The following is a 20,862-nucleotide window of genomic DNA, read 5'->3' on the forward strand; positions in this document are numbered from 1 at the left end:
TGTGTATTTGCTCGGTGTGGAAATGGAACAATTCTGAGGACATTCGACCTTGACAGCCTTTTTTTGCCTTCCTAAAGATCAGTGAAATAAGGACATCTCTGTTCTTAGTAGATTGTAGAAAAATTCTTATGTCTCTCTTGCAAATTTAAAAACAAACCATTTAAGCCGATTTGTAAAACATACTCTGGACAAAACGTTTTGGTTCTGAGGCGTGTTCGTCCGGTGAGGCAAAACCAAACATATCGCTCTCCTTTTATTTTGGCGACTGGTACAGATCTACTCGTTGGGTTTGTTACATTTTACAATGAGACCTTTGTCATTTTACAATAAATCACTAAAATTTTCTTTTTAAGTTTAGGCTTCGAGGATTAGTATAGGTAATGACTTGATTTCGAATGCAATTTGAAATAATTAAGCACGAGTAAATTTTTCAAAGGCTGACAAAATTTTTGTCTTTGAAAACTTTACAATTGCTTATTTATTTCGAATTGCACGATAAAAACCATGTGATTGCTTATAAATAATATACATAAAAAAGGGACAGAAAGAAAAAGAAAACCAGTTGAATTTTGACATCGAGTGCCTTTTCGGATGTTGGAGTTTTTTTGAAGTACAGCAAACACATGTCAACTTCAAACTTTCGCCCTTTTGGTGGATTCTACTGTGGTATATATATATATATAAGTTAAGCTTTTGTTTCATTTGCATTAATCATAGTAAAATCAATAACAAAAGAGATATACATACAAATTTGCGCACATAAAAAATATACATTGCTTTTATATCATTTTTTTAATTAAAAGGGGAACTTTGTAATGTACTTATTAGTTAATATATAAGTAGAAGAGCATCGTCGGTTAAAAAAAAATATTAAATTATTAAGACACGAGAAATCGAAATATAGTAACGTTCAAAGTTCAGTTGTCATTTGAAAGGTAACTGGTCGATGAGCTGAAGGGTCGGCTTCCCTGGCATTTTCCCTGTCCTCCTCGAAACTCTGAATCTTGACTACGGCCCGAATTCTTATAATTGGGGGAGCCGTCTTCAGCATTTTATAATGAAGTACTGGATTTGCTACATATGTAAACCCTGTAACAGTTGCCGTTATTAGCTTGAGCGATCGCGTATGTTCAGAACTGGCACCAAAAAATCGAGCAGCTAGGTGAGAAATCATTACCGGAAACCAGCAAGAATGAAGATGGCGCAGGTCTTGTAAGTAAGTTTGGTGATTTGCGACTCGTATCTCTGATGCAGTGATCGAGAATGAGGCAAAGAGGAGAGCGAATCTTTTCACGATACGCACGAATTTATTACGATAATGAGAACTGCAGCGACGTTAAAAACTGTGCCAAAGATTGTGATGTAAGTGCTATACAGAACACTCGAGAGTGACATCAAATTAAGTGATGGATGGGAAAGAGAGCTTATAAGAAGAAGAGTGATATATAGCTACGCACCAAAGAAGACTTCTTTACATTAGCAGCGTGTACGTCGCCGGAGGGGAGAAAAATACAGTCTTTCGACCACAGCCAAAATATGCGTTGATGCACTGAGAAGAATGATCCTCGATGAATTCCGAGCGCTCAGTCCACTGAATCTTCTTCTAATATCCTCATGTAGAAATCACACTAAAGTACAAACACCGACCGAATGATTGGACTCCAGGTCGCTCGTCTACAGTACAGGCAAGGCCGTAAGTACCAGCAGCAACTCGTCAGGAAGAGGTGACTATAACTTGCGGAATCGTTAGAGAGCCATTTATTATTCATCGTAGGTTGTGACAACTTCATAACTGCTTTTTACCTACTATGCTGACACTGTTTGTATTTGATTCGCACCTCACTTCTTTGCACTTTCTTTCTGTTCGGTCAATTGACCAGATGATTTCTCAATTCGTCTCTTTTAAATTAAACTTCTGTTGGATGAATCTCGCTAAAACTGTGCACAGTGTTCCAAGTTATAAATTATATTCCTTAAGAGCTTATACAGAGATTCGCCTGGACACACTTGACTCAATTTAAATTACAACAAAGATGAAACATAGCCTGTCTTAGTTTATAGAATCTCGTTCTTCTAGAAAATGATTTTCTTTTTTTAGCCAAAAATTAATTCTGAAAATAAGACCGAAAGCTATTACAATTCTTAATGGATTATTCGACATAATAAAGAGCATATGCATCAAGCTGTACTTTTCGCAGCAACTTATTTAGTGTTAAATGGACACGAAAAATGTGCGTTCTACGAGTCAGTTGATATCAACATTTTCCTGTATAAACATTAATATAACATTCACAAGGATGATTTTCACGGGTGTTCTACATACAGTTACCATAGTTAAATTTCACTCTCATCACATTGATGGTATTGAATAATATTTCAGTGCATTTAAAATTTTTCTGAAATGTAATACATTATTAATTAAAAAACCTCTTCAAAAAATTTGTTATAAATGTTATCTCAAGTATATTCAGGACAATGCTCAAACTTCCTTTCAAGTATTTTTTTTGTGTGTCTTGTTTGATTTGGTCCAATCGGTTCCTGTAAAATTTAGCCACACTAGCTAACGCTATAGCCTTTCTTAAGTCAGATATTTTCGTCTTTAATTTATAGAAATTCATTCGCGCGAGCATTTTCTCCGTACAATTACGTGCGTAAAATGCAGACATTATTTCCGTTCCGTCAATTCAAGTAATTTAAGAGAAAATGCATGGTCCTTCATTACTGTCAGGTTGCGCTTTTGTAATTTAAGTTTAAGTGTAGAAATCCAGCCACTCCGCAAAAAGTGTTTAAGTGGTACGAAATGAAGATTCGTTTTACGTCTCCATTTGCGTTTTCCTATGTATGCAATATTTGTTGTAAGATATCCATATCTCCTTTCATAAAGAACTGACAACCCGTTTTTCTGCATTCACTCTTCTGAACTTTCATTTGCAAATAAAGGCTAAAGAACCGTTCGGTGCATTTCAAATCTTAAAATAAACAGTTATTATTAATTAAAAGTAAAATTTAGGAATCACACTATTAATATATGACTATAAATACAATCCATATAGCCAATCAAGTGTATAAAGTTGACTTTTATAATAGTTGCCGAAACCATAAAAAGATATTTTAAAAAAATCATCCGCCAGTTCCAGAATAAGGATTTCGGTTTTAAGTAAGCGTTTGGTAAAATATTTTTTATAATTTTGCTTAACACGCGCACGTTAAGTTATTTTCGCTTTTTATAGTGAAACCCCGAATAACAAGGGTCGTTTCGAATTTACGGTCCGTATAATTTTTTCCGGAATAAATACGTTAATCGGATTGTTTCGAAATTAGTCCATATAAATTCTCAACAAAGTTCCACTATCCCTTCCCTGATTAAGAGCCAAGTAGACGGTGAGGGAAGGATCACATTTTTTTTCGTTTAAAGAAGATGAAAGGTGAAATAGCGCAAATGTTTATTAACGCCTTTTTTCACAAAGTGGACCAGAAGTTAAAACCACTCGTTAGTAGATTATTTCATATCTGAACGACAATCTACTATCAATTGTTATAACCTGTCTTTAAAAGTGAAGTAACTAAGTATTAAATTTCTCAAGTACAGAACGTAACAAAACACTTATTATTCTTGTTTTAATGGAACCCTGTTAACGTGTAATAAATATTCAACTAATGAGTTCACGACTGACAACAGATGGCATGTTAAGCCTTCTAGGATGTGGCCAAGAGATATACAGTACATTTAAATATTTTCTTATGTTTTCCCTTGGAGGAGGACTGATTTATTCCCAAGTACCACACCTATATAAAGCCTAGTTTACACGAGCAATTTTGTGTGACAATGTTTATGTGAAATTTTTTTTGTATTAAAATGTAAAATAGCGTTCTCTGGTTTAAAAAGTTAAGAAAAAATATGAGCTTTCGGCTATTTTACTATAGCCTTTGACGAATGCAAAAAAGATAAAGCGCGTGGTGGAAATTATATTTCCACCACGCGCTTTATCTTTTTTACATTCGTCAAAGGCTATAGTAAAATAGCCGAAAGCTCATATTTTTTCTTAACTTTTTAAACCAGAGAACGCTATTTTACACTTTTAATATGTCTCATCCTGGTTGCAGTTCAATTTTTAATTTTTATTTGCTCGTGTAGATGACAAACATTGGCCATTTTTTTTTTATCACAAATATATTTGTTCACAAGCTAGCGTGTTAGCTTTTATGTGACAATTAAAATGTGTCACATACGAAATTTGCTCGTGTAGACGACTCGTCACATAAAATGTGGCATATATTGCGTCAGCATATGTGGTTCCCAATCTCCAAATGAGCAATGCGTGCGCGTATCTCTGTGCGTATTTCTGCTGTCCAAGGACTTAACTGGCGCACTAAACTTTGACGATCAAATGTATTTGTCACATAAAAATTGCCCGTGTAAACCCATAAGATGTAAAATAAAAGACGTAATCATAAGACGTAAAATTAAAAAAACGAGAGCTTTGACTTAATCAATCACTCGGAGCGAGATGGCCTTTGCACTTGGACAATGATTAGTTTTGAACCGCGAATCAAATGAGATATAAATTTTGATGGCCGTGCACGACTATGATACCATTTGTTTTTTTCTCTACCTCAGTTGGTTGAGGTTTTTATTTCTTTTATTACAATTTTTAACAATAGTATAAATGATATATGTACAAGGCAAAAAAATACAAAGATATGATACACAACCTAACGTTATCGACTTGCTTTCATCATCAGGATGAGAAAGTCGTCGATGATTTTCCAAGGTTATTTTCAAAGGGAACAAGTGCGCAACATAGCAATTCTTGTGCAGTTTTTCCTTAGTTGTTCAAAGTTCCGATTTTTCCCCCTTCCTTCCTCCTTTTTCAATATTACTGGAATCATTATTTCCGACAGAATTTTGCCACAGTGTTTTTTTTTTATTATTATTTTCTTTTGACTAGTGACCTCCCGCTAACTTATTTAGGCCTAATCCGTCGCCACTGGCAAGTCACCGTTTTCCTTCAAAAGACGTTATGTGTACTTCATAATGGAACATTTCGTGGTCAAATCCGCCATTTTGAAACTGGCGCAAACATGTCACAGTTTTCGATGTCAAATAACTTTCATAAATTTGAATTTCTGCTACATTTAGGAATCATAAACTTAAGATATTAGATAAGTGATTTGAATGATAAAGTTTGAGGGATGTGACCTGGGTGTGAAACCTGTAATCGCGGTTTTAGTTTTCCAAACATTTGTCTAAAAAATTTCCCCGTAGACAACAGCGCCGTTTTGCAAATGGTTTTCCTTAACGTTTGCCTTGCATCATCTTACTAGTGGCAGGTGCTCTGTTACAATGTCTTGGTTGTGGGAGGATCCTGGCTGACATCAAATCAAGGAAGGTGTTTCAAATCTGATTGTTGCTACTTACGAAAGCTAGCAAATGTAAGTAAATTTGGAAAGAAAACCTTATTTGTTAGGTAATTTTGCGATTAAGCTCTTATAATCCAAGTCGAGGTTAACTGGCCACTTTGTAAAGATTAGAGTTAGCGTGTCATCTGTGTAGGAGCCGTGGCGTGTTTAAACAGTTTTCTCATTGGTTGTTATGAAGTAACTTGCGGTCGTGGTGTTTATTCTATAGAAACGGTTATATATTTTGGTTAAGTATGTAGCTTCAAGTTATACGATTTTCTTTTTCATTTCCAGGACTCTAGAGGTCACTGTATGGCTTATTCGCTGTTGCTTTTTTGTTTGGTCGGTTGTGTGTTCTGGAGGTAAGAGTTTTTATTCATTCTTCCATTCGGCAATTATTAATCATTGCTGCTATATAACTTTATTTTTTTATTCCCCTTTCACAGCAAATGCAGGCTCGTTACGAATCCCTATCGGAGGGCAGCTCGTTTACGACTCGTCGTCAAAAACGGCGGACCTTTGCCTCTCACCGCACATGTGTCCACCGTGTGTTCTTGACGCTCTTTGCCAACAGCAAAACATGCCACCCGTGACTGCCACTGCCGCAACAACTGAAGCTTCGTCAACAGGCTCTTCGCCAACTCCTACGGCATCGACATCTTCAAGTACGGAGTTAACGTCTACAGAATCAGCTTCGACCACTGACACCAGTACACCAACTGAAGAACCGGCGAGTAGCACAGCAACACCGACAGCACCAAGTAGTACCACTGACTACACACATCCATCTGCTTCTCCGACGACATCTGCCACTGAAGCTACAGGATCAAGTGCGAGTCCTACAGCTACAGTTACGACGGCTACCACAACGGTTGGAGGTGGAGTGGAAATTGAAGGAGGTGAGATGACTGTGTGTGCAATTCTGTTTTATATGGACCTTATATTAATCATCGAATAATCATTAATCAAAATGGTCGTTCTCATTGTCCTGTCGCCGTGTGTTACGTGCATGCACGTGGGCGTGTCCGGTGACGCAATTAGAATTAGTTAACCAACAACTTCGCGTGCACGTGACATTCTGTTTTGTAACAACTACTTTCGGGGAGTTCGCAAAGGAAGTTACGAATGTTCAGATAATTTCGAAGCGAAACGTAATAATCCTGGCTGGAAACATAGAGCGGGCGTATGCCTTAGAGATGTACGTTAGCTAAGAAACTTTGATGCGAGAAACCACGAATAAGTCCTGAAATTCACATGTCCTTTGCGCTCATTAACGCAGAAAGAAGCGACCACCGACTACTAGTTTCATATTTTTGCATCGAGAGTCTCGTTGCTGTCATGTCGTTGTTTTTTTTTGTCCGTTCCATTTTAAACTATTCAAATTCAAGACAGTATAAATGTCCGTCAAGTTTTATAATACTGACAATTTTACTTTTAGTTTTAATTTACCTTAATAATTCGATGTCGCGCCCTCCTACCAGTAAACCCCTCCTTTCTAAAAACCGCTCCTCCTTGATTGTCGTTTTTCAATAAGCGCCCCTATTCCAATAAGTTCCTTCATTGCGAAAGTCATTAAAGGCATTGACATAGAATATACTAATTAGACTAGTGAAATATGCGAACTGCTTTCTCATCTATACGTACTATCCAGTATATTGAACAAGCGAATGGTGTGATGACTGTGTGAGCCCCTCTTGTTACAGTCGTTGAGTTGCAGTATCTGTCGTTGTACCGATGTTCATGTCAATAAAAGAAATAAGCGCGCCGCCCTTAGAAAACCTCCCCCCCCCCCCCCCCAGTGCGTGGGTAAATAAATGGCATTTACCTTTTTTACATCACAACACAATGAACTTGGCTAGTGCTCGAAACTGGGCCGCTCAATGTGAGGTCCAACGCGCTAGCCACGAGGCCATAGCGTCTTTTAGTCCCGGGCCCCGGGCGCCCAGTCGATTGTACATGCATCTGCAATTACACGAAAGTGATATGACATCTATTTCTTTAACGTTAATAAAACTTAAGCTAACATTCTCCTTTACACCTTGCCGTTATAGGTGTTCTCCAAGTTGGTTTAAATAAGCATAACAAGTATCGCAAAATACACAATTCCCCACCATTAACCCTGAATTCACAGTTGAACAGCGATGCCCAATCGACTGCCGAAAGAATTGCGGCTCAAGGTAAACTTGTCCACACTGATGACTCTGAGTTAGGTGGACAAGGAGAAAATCTCGCGAAATTCTGTGCCACGGACGAAACTCCAGAGGAGATCATCTCGAAAGTTACCGAAAGATGGTGAGTGGCATATTAGAAAGGATGTTTTTTTTTATTTGTTGCCGGTTGTTTTTGTCATTGTTATCATTATAATTGTTGTACTTCTTGCTTTTTTATACTTCGTTTGATCGTTTTTTTTTTTACTTTAAGGTATCACGGAAGGAAAAATGGCGTTTTCGTTCCAAGTCAAATTGTGTGAAAACCATCAATGATAACCCTAAGAAAGTATATATTTTCTGAAAGCTTATTGAATAAAGATGGTAATTTTGGATTTTGATCATATAGACCATAATAAGCAACGTCAGCATTTTGTTTGCAATTAGGATGTTGCGCAACTTTAGGTTTATTTGAGAACACATTTTCATGAGAGGCAAAACTTTTATGTGGAATTTGATCTACATATATTGATATAAAAAACGGTGTCTCAGATTTTTCTTTTCTTGCTTCATAATTTATTATGAATTTTTAAACTTTAAAATGGCATTTTAGGGCTTCTTAAGGATTAAAAATTCATAAAAAAATTAATGGAGCAAGAACAGAAAAATCTGAGACACCGTTTTTTATTGATCTAAAAAATGGTGTCTCAGATTTTTCTTTTCTCACTTCATAATTTATTATAAATTTTAAACTTTAAAATGGCATTTTTAGGGCTTTTTTAGGATTAAAAATTCATAACAAATTAAATGAGCAAGAAAAGAAAAAACTGAGACACCGTTTTTTAGACCAATATATGTAGATCAAACTCCACATAAAAGTTTTGCCTCTCATGTAAATGTGTTCTCAAATAAACCTAAAGTTGCGCAACATCATAATTGCAAACAAAATGCTGACGTTGCTTCTTATGGTCTATATGATTAAAACAAAATCCAAAATTACAATCTTTATTCAATAAGCTGTCAGAAAATATATACTTTATTGGGGTTATCATTGATGGTTTGCACATAATTTGACTTGGAACGAAAACGCCAATTTTTCTGCTGAAAAGACACGCAGAATTTTTATTGATTCACATAAACTACTGCTATCGCTTGCTTGCATAATAATAACAATAAAAACTTTATTAACGTGTCAAATTTGTAGTAGCTGAGGGGAAAAGTCCCCTCTACTACTTTCGTCCATGATTGACTTGTGACCCCCACCCTTAGTAGGGAAAATAACAGCCCCAGTTGAGAACCAAGAGAATAGAGGATATATAGATAACGTTATTTGTCAAAACGTTTTGTTATATAACTACCCATAGGAACTTCTTTAGATGACTTTTATATAGAAGAAAATTTTACAATTACTTCTTCCACAATTTTTCTTAAGGATAAGAAATTGCGCAAGATCGGATAATTCAAATAAAACAGTTTGTTGATTGGCAACATTACGATGATTGATGTCTCTGTTACATATAAAAGACAGTAATATTAATTACAATTTAAATTATATTTTTAACAAATTTTAAAGGTACAAGGAAGTTTGCAAATACGACTTCAGCAAACCAGGTTGGTCACATTCAGTCGGTCATTTTACACAGCTCGTCTGGGCCTCTACCCAGGAACTCGGACTTGGTTGGGCCACAAGAGATGAAGGTGGCTTCACATGTTACTATGTTGCAGGGCGCTACAATCCTGGGGGAAACATCGACAACAGATTTGAAGAGAACGTGATGAAAGGCAGTTTTAATCCGTCTTATTGTAGTTCGAAAAGAAGAGAGATTAAGTCAACGAGAAAATTAAGAGACTTTATTTGGCCAAAGTGGTATCATCTAACTGTACGAAATTATTATTAACTTTCTTTCCCATAAAGTTTATTTGTGGTCCTTCCTAAAATGTTACGATGAAAATTTTATCTTTTTTTTTGCACTCTACATCATTTTGTACTGTTAACAGATTTTACTAAGTGTGTAACTAAATTTAATACTTAAAAGATAATAAAGTAAAAACTTGTAACCCTGAGGCACAAAATACAATTATGTTTATTTTATCAGTGAAATGGAACCACTACACTCAGGTTTGCGCACTTTGCTCGTCTCCAGACCGAGGTAACATACCAAATTTTAGATAAACGCGCAAAGTTTGGCAGCGTTTGGTTGAATCTTGAAAAAGTTATAAGCGTCCAAAGTCAGCGCGGGCCTCAAAAGCCCCCCCCCCCCCCCCAGCCTGAATAGGTTTAAGTGGCTGTTTTTCCAGTGATTTTTACTGTACTGTACCCTGCCTTTCAAGTCAAAACAGATAGCTAATTATTAAGCGCCCGATTTTAAGCTTCTCAAGCTTCTCAAGCTTCTTGTTAATTAAGGAAAGCAAGCCTGTGTGGTAACGCGTGCTTCATGATCATACATACATACATACTTTATTTGAAATAGGTTAAAAAACTACAGGCAGCCAGAGGCTGATGTGGACCTACATTAATCTAATCACCAGTTGCTCGCAAATCGCGCTTGTTGTTCGCAGCAAAAGTACGAAGTACTAAGAGGTCTGGGGGAGGGGCGGTGTTGGTGTTAGAAGATGGATAACCTGGCGTTGGATTAGCATCCCACCCACAGGGGGAGGGGTGTAGCAACAATTCGTTTTAACTGTTTTATGTTACAGAATCGGAGATAACTGGAGCTTCAGCAGCGAGATCCAGTTTGGCCCGAGCGTAAATAAACCGTTTTCCTTTAATTTAACCAAACGCCAATTCCATCATCAAGTCCCGCTTTTGTGGGGTATGAGGATATGACACTCGATGTATGATCAAGGGCTAAGATCTCTCAAACCATTTAACAGCTTATCTGTTTACCTGTTATGGGTATTCATAAAAGAATTAAGATAGTACGCGCGCTCTCATTGGTCGATAGGTGAGTTTAGATGAGAGTATGTAAACACGGTTGTGACGTCACGCTTTCTGTGTTTCCCGACACAATTTAAAAACATTATAGAACTGCCAAAAAGACTTGCAAAGTAATTTCAAGTACGATATTAAAGAAATGGAAAACAATACCAATTTTGATATGTGTTCCAGCTTTCTTTTCCCATATGAGCCCGAGGGGAAAAAGCAAAAGAAAGAAGAACCACAGCGCTTTGCCTGGAGGGAGCTCAAGCGAACGACAAAATATGCAACAAGATACGCAGTAAAAAAATTTCAAGTAAATTTTTGCGTTAAGGTGATTCCACTGAAATAGAAGGAGTATTAAAAATTTTCTGAAACTTGGTCCAGGTTACAATTATGTTGTGAGCATTAAAAAAATTGAAATAAAAAATGGGGGTCACCGCGCTAGTTTTTGTATAAAATGGATGGGCATTATAGTAAATATACGACCCGCAAGGTATATATTAAGAACCCCAGTAATCCGAATGGGGCACTATTGTTTCTAGAAAAAAATCATTATTGCTTTAAAGTATTAGTGTAGCTCAACATAATAGACTTTGATCTTATATTACAAACTATTCTTATTGTACAGGAATTAAGATAATGAAAGAAATTAAAGATTTTGCTTCGTGCGCACGTCAACGGCACTACTTAAAAACGTGTTTTTTACGGCATTAAAATTAAAATATCTCAATGTAGAATTTTAAACTTTTCTTTAAATTGCGATATATTGTAGACAACCGTATGACATTTAAATTAATGCATTAAAAAATGGGGGTCACCGTGCTCGTTTAAGAGAAAACGACCATTCATTTCCCTACCGACCTTAGCCTGTAGGTCTCGCAGTGTTCTGTGTGTGCGCGCGCTCGTGCGCGCGCTAAATGACGCGAAAACTTATGCGCAGCAAGGATGCGCAATGCAATTCAGTGGAATCACCTCAAAGTACTACAATGAAATTCCCTACAAGTCATTCTTTATTAGAAAAGTATTATAGGTCAACGAAAACAAAACTATAAGCTACAAACTAAAACTTTGCACGGCCGATCGGTTGCCGCGTTTTTACCGGCAAATCTGCTTAAAATGCGATTAAAATGACGCTTAAAATATATTTTCTCTGAGACTTTCTCAGCATAAAAATTATAATGTTACATTGGCAATAATAGTCGTGAACTTTTTTCATTCAAAATGGGCTTGGGGAAGACGAAAGAATGGAAATATGTGTCAGAAAACCAAAGCAGAATTTGTTGTGAATTAGAGGTTTATTCTTAGCTTGGAGCACATTAAAAAGACGGAGGAAACGACAGTAGAAGAAAGTGGACCCGTTTAGATCGCTATCTGAACAATTTACCGTACAATAAATGCATACTATTGCTACCGACCTCGCTAGATCCGCTGCTTGTGCTATGATTCCTAATTATCCAGCAAAACTTCACAAGACACGACGAGACTTTTCAACCGTGTTATCCGCGGGCTGCCAAATCATTCAGGCAAGTTCACTTCACTTTCAAGAGCGATCAAGCACGGAGACATTCATTTCCAGCGTAAATTAACTCCTCACCTTGAAGTTCTTTCTTTACAGAGCCGTAGTTTTTGCCAAACTTTCCGTATTTTTCTGCAAGATTTACGTGGAATCGCTTTCGTCGACACGGCGCTACTTGCCACAAATTTTACTTGAACTCGTCTAACACGAATTTTGATTGCCTCATGTGTTGTCAAGTGCGCGTTTTGAGAAAATCTTTTTCAATCAAGAAGTAAATAAACGAATTATTTTTGAAAAAAATATTTTATAAAAGCAATAGAGGACTTTTTTCCGTGTTTACATAGCCTCATCTAAACACTCGGGTGGTTGGGAGAATTCTTGAAAGTTATGCAAACCCTCGACTGCGGAGACTCGGAAAAAGTCCGCTATTGCTTAAATAGAAGACTAAATACTGGCTATGAATAAACAACACGGGGGACTAAACTGTACCCAAGTGAACACTGAGTGTTGATATATTTCTATTCACATTGACATTTCTAGTCACAAGTCGTATAGGTTCCAAAACCCAGGATAAACCTTTTTAATTTTATCGAGGTTTTTTTTTTTCAAACCAATCAAGTTGTTGTGACCAGACTGCGTAATAAAATGTCTACGCCGACTGGTATGGAACAGAGGGCTATAGAGACTGAATTCGGTCACAAGCTAACACCAGCGACATTTCAAGCAAACTGACACTTAATATTCATGACGGTTTTGCAAAACTGCTAGCGTGGAAAACAAAGGAAATTTCCGACAACTGCACTTTTAGTCTTCAGACGACGCGAGTGTTCAAAGAGATATCTGATTTCATGAAACTTGATTCTTTTTGCAGCCAAATAAGGTAAATATAAGAAATCTTAAATTGTTGTTTTTCTGTTTTGGAAGTATTTTCGTGCAAGGGTATTGGCCTGTTCTGTAGAAATACGTCAATTTAAGAGCTACCTACGTTAGAAGGCGTCGAAAATTACGGGTATTGTTTACTAGAGTTAACCCAAAAAGTTTAGCATTTCTGATAAAGAATTTTGTAGCGAGGTGTAACGTTGAAGGGCTACTCAAATACACAACTTATTAAATGCTTTTGTACCCTATACAGATGTTTTTACATAATCAGACTAAACAAAAGAGATCTTCATATCACCTCGTAGATCGCATGTTAAATTATGCAATGCAGTGAAACGTTGATATAGCTGATAAGCGCTTCCGAGCGAGCTTGTGGTTCAAATACCTCTGTTCGTTTATCCAGTGGTCTTTATAAACGTAATTTCAAACCAATGTATAAGTATATCATAATTAAACTAAAACGTTTTTTTTTTTCTATTTTCCCTAGTTTTATTCAATTAACTTTTATAGAGTTGAACGTAACTTTAAACAATTTGATCACTCCCGCCAATTAAAAACGGATAATTAGTTGTCTCTAAAACAGCCGTTTAGCCATGTCTAAATATGTCGAGGTTAGAGCTCTGTTCTCTGCTATTTTTGATCGGCGTTATTAAATGTGCCGCTGGGCGAAAAAGTTGTTTGCTGTAAAGGAAATGCTTTTAATAAATATCGAGGTTTGCTATTAATTATGCGGTGGACAGTTTCCTTCTGTGGGACACCAGTGCAATGTAAAGAATTCCTCGTATCTTTAAAGAAAAGCAAAATACATAAACAAAGAGTTTTAAGTAAATCTCAAACCGCTAAAGTGAGACGATAATATTCTTCATTTCACCTTCAATACTAGCGCTTGCTTTTAATATTTCGTCTTATGATTTTGCATTTTTTCCTTCCCAAGGGTTCTTATTTAAGTAGTACAATGATGTTGCCTTTCATACTCCTGACCTTAATCCATGCAACAAACGCTAAAAGTGGTGAGTAAACTATAATATTTACTGTAAAAGACTAATACTACCCGTCTATTCAGCAGTGTTTTGCTGACTTCATTTATGGCCATATGACCTGTGATTGCAGTCATTTATTAAAGAAAAACTTTTATGTCTTCTTCCCTTTTCCGAAGTTACTTCTTCCTCTAAAAAGCAGTTTTGGATATTCCGGGGATGTTCTTTGGAATGGACTGCCATGTTAACTGTTTTAACCTGATGCTTTTATTTTTTTTTATCTGTTTGCCTGTAAAGTAATTAAATAATTTGTGAAAGACAAATTAGGCGTCCTTTGAAACCTAGTAAAATCTTGCCATATTTATGGACCGTTAGTCTCACAGTGCAGTTCAAATAAAAAACTCAGCTGATCGTAATTGAAAACATCTATCACCTAGCAAACTTTTATTCCTCCGTTAAAAAGTAGTTGATTTGTACGTCTTATAGCAATATGGCTGCAAGTACTGAATTCTTTATGAGTTAGCTTTGGAAGGAAAACTACTCGCATCGCGGCACGCATAATTTTGAGAGAAATTAACTTATAACGGTTCGAAGAACCGGCCACATTTTGGGTGACCGCTTTAAACCATATGGCTGCCCGTTTTCGATAGCTATTATAAAACTAGCACAACAAAGGTACATAAGCATTCAAGAGTATATTATAGCCATCATGGTAATGAAGATTTTCATTTTTTGGCTTAATAAGCACTATCCATCGATTTTTTTCTCACTTTCGAAAGTGAGCACAGAATTTACAATCCAAGGCGGTGGTAAACTGGACGCAGGAAAATTGGTGATGGACATTCATGTGGAGGCTGTGAACTTATCAGCAGCTGTCACTGCAACAACTTTTCCTCCGACCACAGCACCTAACGTGACATCCCCCACCATCTCGACTAGCATCTCTGGTGGAACACCGACGCCGACGCCGACGCCAACGCCAACCCCAACCCCAACAGCCACACCAACTACTTCTGTATTAAACACTACTTCCGCCCCACCTACAACTGGGATTATAACTACTCCTGCGCCCACCACTGCGATTGGCACAAATATTACCACACTACCCCCTGTAGTAACCAATGCAACAACGGCTCCCAGTGTGGTGACGAATGTCACGGCTAAACCGACTCCTGCACCAGAGCGGTATGCTGATAAGGGAAACTTGGCCAACTCGCACATTTGTGAGTAAATAAGAGACAGTTCTGTTATTTTAAACACAGGACATGCGTAACTTACTGACAATTAAGTTGTCCCCTGTGTCGGTCGACTTCTCTAGCATTGTTTTTGCTCATACTGTTGAAACGTTATTCATCAACGACTAATGGAGGGTAACTTGTGGCTTGTTTCGGGGGGGGGGGGGGGGGGGGGATATAATTATCAGTCGCCACTGCCAGACGATTAGCGATTTGAATCAGTTGTCTATACTTTGGCCCGGTGACAAATGTAACTTTGTCGATTGCCCTTTTTCTTAATAGTTGTTACCTTTCTTCTTAGAATGATCTCCATTTAGTTTAAATTAGGTTTCCCGATTAAATTAAAGTAGATAATACATGCAGCAAATTAAAGCGGCAACTTGTCACAACATGTGCTGAAGAGTCGAGCGCCTTGAAATATTCGGTTGCCTTTGTTCTATATTACATTCTGTTTGGACTCAACAACAATTCCCGTCGAAATTCTCACTATATCAAAGATATCTGCACAGCTTTTTGTGAAAAAAAAAAAAATTCAAAAAGACTTGGAATTGGCGCGTTCCTGTAATGTAGGGTTTGGGTCCCGTATTATTTCGATTTGACTTTAAAAATGAAAATGAAATGGGGCTTTGTTAAAGTGGGCAAATAACCATTGTTATTGCTAATCTAGTGGATTGACATATGAAAACATAACTTTTTAACAATAAAAAATACTTATTCTTAAGCGGTACATGTATTTAGTTTCAGATTTAGATCGGACAGCACTGGAGTTGCATAATTACTATCGTTCAATACACGAAGCACCTATGCTGTCCCTCGATGTCAACCTCCAAAGAGACGCTCAGGATTACGCTAACAAAGTTGCTAAAAGTCGACTGCTTCGACCTGAACAAGACTTCGTGCTTGCGTCCAAGAACGAAGGAGAAAACTTGGGATTCAGGTGCTCAGCAACTCGACCTGACCCTGCAAGGGCACTGAGACAGATCATGAAACGATGGTAAGCTCTCTTAATATTGAGCAATATATCCTTTATCTAGTAAGAATATCTGAGGAGCTTCAACTGACCATTCAAAAAGTCCCTTCTCCCTATGCAAGAAACACCAAGATAAATGTTGAATATAATAATTGCGCTACAGTGACATCCCGATTTCTCAAACCCGTGATTTCTCGAAATTCCTTACTTCTCAAACCGTTTCCCTTGGATAGTACTTCCCTTTATTATATAAACATCAGTGAAATACCAGGAAATCTTTCGCGCGAAAAAATCATATCTTCACACGTGAAAATAACATGTTATTTTCACGTGTGAAGATATCGATTTCTAAACATTTTCTGACAAGTTCGCCCTGTTTCAATGCTGAATGAGCCAGGGGAAGTAAAACGATATTAAGTCGAAACATCTTCTTCCTCGGCAATCTTCGGCAATCTTCGGATATCTTCGGAAATTTTCGGAAAATGTTCGGAAAATGTTCGAAAACATTCGTACGACCTTCGGACGACATTTTGCAAAGCTTCGGAAATCTTCGGAAAATGGTCGGCAATCTTCAGAAAATCGTCAAAAGCATCGTAATTAGTAGGTTTATATAATAAACAGAATTGCGCTCACTCGTGAGATATCGATTTGAACACTCGAAGATTTCTCGAAATTTCATATCTCCGCGCAACCATGGTAATATCCTCTATGTAATTTTGCTTCCGATTTCTCGAACCTTTCAATTTTTCGAAGCAGTTTCCGTTTCCCCTGGAAGTTCAAGAAATCAAGATTCTACTGTATTTTAAAATACCGCAAAAAGTCTGCCCATTTTATGTATTCTTTTTTCTTACCTTTTCACTCTAACATAAAATAAAAAAGATGGTAAATTTCAAGCTCAGTAAAGGAATGAGAAAGACGTAATGTTGATCATGTCACAAGCGTGCGTGGGACAAAAACTCAGAATTTTTGTTCTACGCTCAAGACATGATAAACATTGTATTTTTCCTACCTTGTTAACTGAAATTTTCAGGCCATCACGTTGTCGGTTAAAATCAAGGAAGAGAAGAAAACTGTCCAAGATGCTCAAGATGGCCTTTCCCTCTTTAGTACCCTCACCTCCCTCACATTTTAGTTATCCTTGGGAAGCTATGAGTTAACAAGTTTGGCCATCTTTTATGGCATTTTTTTCTTGAACTTAATTTGACCCAGTATATGCAGTACTCATGCATTGTAGTTCCTTGGTATTACTTTAATTGTACCTCAAAGTAGTAACAGACCTTTAAAAATATTCTAGTTAGGCAACTTTAAAAAACACTGAATAGACTCGCTGACACATAAATAACTCTCGCTGTATGCTGATGAAAATTCTAATGACGAATATCATTTCCTAGGTATGACGAAGGATGCAGGTACAACTTCCAGGCACCGCCTTCAGACAAATACAGCTACAGACACTTCACACAACTGGCGTGGAATGGAAGCAAGAACATCGGAGTTGGAATCGCATATGGCCAAGTCAATAATTTACAGTGTCTGTACTTTGTAGCCCGTTACAGACCCCGTGGGAACATGGGAGCTCAGTTGAATTATGTAAACAACGTTAGAAAGGGGGTGTTTGATTCCTCTTTCTGTAAACCAGTAGGGAACCAACTGTCTAATCAAGAAGTCGTTTTGAAAGAGTAAATAACAACCATTACTTGTCAATCACAATATTTTATTTTGCAACAAAATGAAATAAAGTTGATTATTTTTCTATAGGTGCATTGTTTCTTCTTATTCTGGGTTTTCACGTGACGTCATCAAAATTCTAAAATCCAGAATCGCAAGACCCCTGAGTTTTTATCCTTCACTGGCTATTAGACTTCCTTATATATCATTTTTAAGATAGAGCATTTTGAATTTCTGAGTTTTACGCCACACGAGATCCAAGATGGCCGCCAGAAGGCTGTCGCGTTCTCTTTAAAAAATGCCTTTTCTTGCGACTTTTAACAATCTGAACAGTTGAGGTTTTCCTAGAAGTGTTTATGTCAATGTTTACTTGTTCACGAGGGTGATCTGACCGCTTTTTGTAGCAAAATTTAATGCCAGATGTTTTCATTGATTTCATTGAGCCCAATACCTTTTTTTAAAAAAAAAAACAAATATATATCGAGACTCTAAGAAGTGGTCGCGAAAAAAATTAGAGATGGCAGGATCCGTGAAAGGTGACTGACTGAGGATTACTCGCCTCCCTTCGATTAAAATAATTTGACTGCATTTTGCTGTTGTGACCACTTGCGACGTGAAAAAAGTTTTAAATGCAATAAGCAATACACAAACCAATGTATAACTAGGGCGTACTTCTTTAGAGCAATTTTAATTCTGGTGTCGAAAAAATCGCACGTGGTTTTGTTTTACAATACAGAAAACTTACTTTGAGCTAAGTATAGAAACAAAATTCGAACCAATCGTGACTCGCTCGCACACGTTTTTCCGCGCTTCCTGCCGGCTGTGTGTAATTTGTAATTGCTTCGAGTTTTGCTTGGTTCACTGGATTATCCGTGTCCTTTTCGATTGGCCAGAGTCGCTTACTTTGGTTTTGGTCTTACGACACAATTGAAAATTGCTCCAGTCAGTCAAATCAAATCGCTCCAAATTCCAATTTCATTTCGACCCACGAACTCCTTATATGCAACAAGCTCCTGATAGCTCTTTCCGTGTTACTTGGTTAAATAATTGGCCTACTATTTTGAAACCCGGAATAAATGAAAACGGCATCCAGGTCTTAATCGAGAGCAGGGAAGTGTGGGGGTGCGTCTTAATCGTGGCCCTTTCACTAAAATCGGAGAACTGTTCTTGTAGAAGAAGCGAACACGACTTCAAGTAGTGCGTCTGTAGAAAATAGTTTGTTACGCGGCCATGCAGGAGCTATGCATGGCTGTCTTGATTGTTAATTGTGTGTTAATTGCTTTGGCCTCCAGATGGCGAACCGTATTCAGTCGAACGTTTGCTAGAGTCATAAGGTGTGCTCTTGAGCAAGACTTAAAGATTCACCCTCACAGTCGGGCTTCTCCATCTAGGTGTGTAAAATGGGCACCGGTGATCTGTTTGGAGGACTAGAAACAATAGCCATCTCATTCAGAGGGATAACTATACACCTCGATTCTTTATGCTAAGAGGACGGAAGTTTGGAGTAGTGCCAGTGGTCCGGCTACGGCCGCTAACTGGTTTAGTCCGGCGGCAGCCGAATTTTAGTTGAATTGTGCACTTTTGATACAAGCATAAAAATTGGCACAATGAATGAGACGAAGTTTTAGATATAGTGCGAGCCCAAAAACACTGGTTCCATGGAAACCTTAATTTATTAACCCTATTCAGACCGGGCTTTTTGGATCTTTTCAGACCTCCGTAACTCCAGAATTTTAAGCAACACAGTGAACAGGGAAATATAGTATGTCCAAACACCTATTTTGTATACGTCACGGGGAAGATGACGTCACAGGACGGACAACATCATAATGTCAACAGCCGCCCTGGATCCGCCCGGCCAATTTTTCCAAAACCGCCCAAAATACTGCAAAGTACTCAAAATGAATAAAACTTGCAAAAACCGTAAAAGGATGAAAATAATTGATAAAATTAATTTTCATTAATAGAAACACGAAAATTACAAAATTGGGAAAACATGCCTGTCAAAATGCCGTTGCCATGGTGACGTCAAGTTCCTGACACAACAACGTACCCTACCAAATTATTTTCAGATAAATTTTAGATAAACTCGCAAAGTTTGGTAGCGTTTGGTTGAATCCTGAAAAAGTTAAAAGCGTTCAAAGTCAGCGAGGGCACTTTCCGCCCCTCCCGGGTCTGGATGGGGTTAAAATCAATGAAATTTCGTGAAATATTTGTTTGTCCTGGTTTATAGACAAATACTATTATGCCAGGTAGTGATACCAAGTCGCACGTACAAAATTTAGAATGAAATGCTGTAATTTAGACTGTTCACAGCCCTATATTTTCCTATTTTTCTTCTGTTAGCGAACGGTTCACCGATCGCGAGAGACCTGGACGCTAGCGCAAAACGAAAGACGCGAGGGAGCAGAGGGCGGGGAACGAAAAATCTTTTCCCATGCAATAATTTCCTATTAAATTATTGGTATCAAACAGATGGTAAAAAATAACAATTGTAAGCCTAATTAAAAGCATTCATATCTGTATTTGTGAATAAAAATCAACAATAAAAGGTTTATAAAAGTACAAGAAGAAATACTTTGTGGGGAAGGGGCAGGGGGGCCTCTCGGCTGAAAATTTCATTGCTGTTTACTAGCTAAAAATAGGAAATTGGCGTTGGCACTATATCAAGAATGGATTAGTATGCGAATGCTTGTAATCTTGCAAAGTTTGGTGCTTGTATCAAAAATCGCACAATTCAGGAGCTAAGCCCCCGGACTATTTTTTATTGTATCTAGTATTTTGTGTTACGTTGAATTGAACTTGAATACAATGTCCAAACGACACCGTTGAAGTTTTAACCTCCAAAACGTTTCTCTTGTCCACAAGCGCTTATCAAGATAATTATTGTTAAGGTTCGAATTACATATATGTAGAACCATTCAAATTCAGAATTCAAAATCAGACAACTTCAGACAACTTCACATGTGTTTTATGTGATTATGTGATCATAGCAAATCTGTGCAAAGAGACTAGGAAGTGGACTTGTTGAGTTCTTTACTGGTTGATGCTATGTCTATTTGGATACTACATATCTGACAAGTTATCAAGTAAATATATCGTCTTAGATTTGCAATAAGGAGTTTGTATAACGGGAAATCCTATTGGCCA

At 37.5% G+C, this 20,862-nt stretch overlaps 3 protein-coding genes across 4 annotated transcripts in view; all 3 read left to right on the forward strand.

The window, feature by feature from the left end:
* Positions 1 to 20,862, forward strand: part of LOC144649636 (uncharacterized) — a 73,135-nt gene that overhangs the window by 46,282 nt on the left and 5,991 nt on the right. The window lies entirely within an intron of this gene.
* LOC144649635 (uncharacterized) lies at positions 5,089 to 9,667 on the forward strand. Of its 2 annotated transcripts, XM_078509168.1 has the most exons (5): positions 5,089 to 5,433; positions 5,695 to 5,762; positions 5,847 to 6,299; positions 7,452 to 7,692; positions 9,121 to 9,667. In XM_078509168.1, coding segments are annotated over exons 1-5 (1,089 nt in total). In that variant the 5' UTR covers positions 5,089 to 5,431; the 3' UTR covers positions 9,446 to 9,667. The 2 variants fall into 2 exon arrangements, with proteins under 2 accessions (XP_078365294.1, XP_078365293.1); XM_078509167.1 differs by having other exon boundaries at positions 5,695 to 6,299.
* Positions 12,764 to 17,801, forward strand: LOC144649643 (uncharacterized). The gene is made up of 5 exons (XM_078509192.1): positions 12,764 to 12,863; positions 13,797 to 13,872; positions 14,619 to 15,062; positions 15,813 to 16,068; positions 17,436 to 17,801. The coding sequence occupies exons 2-5, from the start codon at positions 13,818 to 13,820 to the stop codon at positions 17,725 to 17,727; spliced, it is 1,047 nt and encodes a 348-aa protein (XP_078365318.1). The 5' UTR covers positions 12,764 to 12,863; positions 13,797 to 13,817; the 3' UTR covers positions 17,728 to 17,801.

The sequence above is a fragment of the Oculina patagonica genome, chromosome 4 (genome assembly GCF_052425735.1).
Source record: "Oculina patagonica isolate OP01 chromosome 4, crgOcupat, whole genome shotgun sequence".
Taxonomy (NCBI): domain Eukaryota; kingdom Metazoa; phylum Cnidaria; class Anthozoa; order Scleractinia; family Oculinidae; genus Oculina; species Oculina patagonica.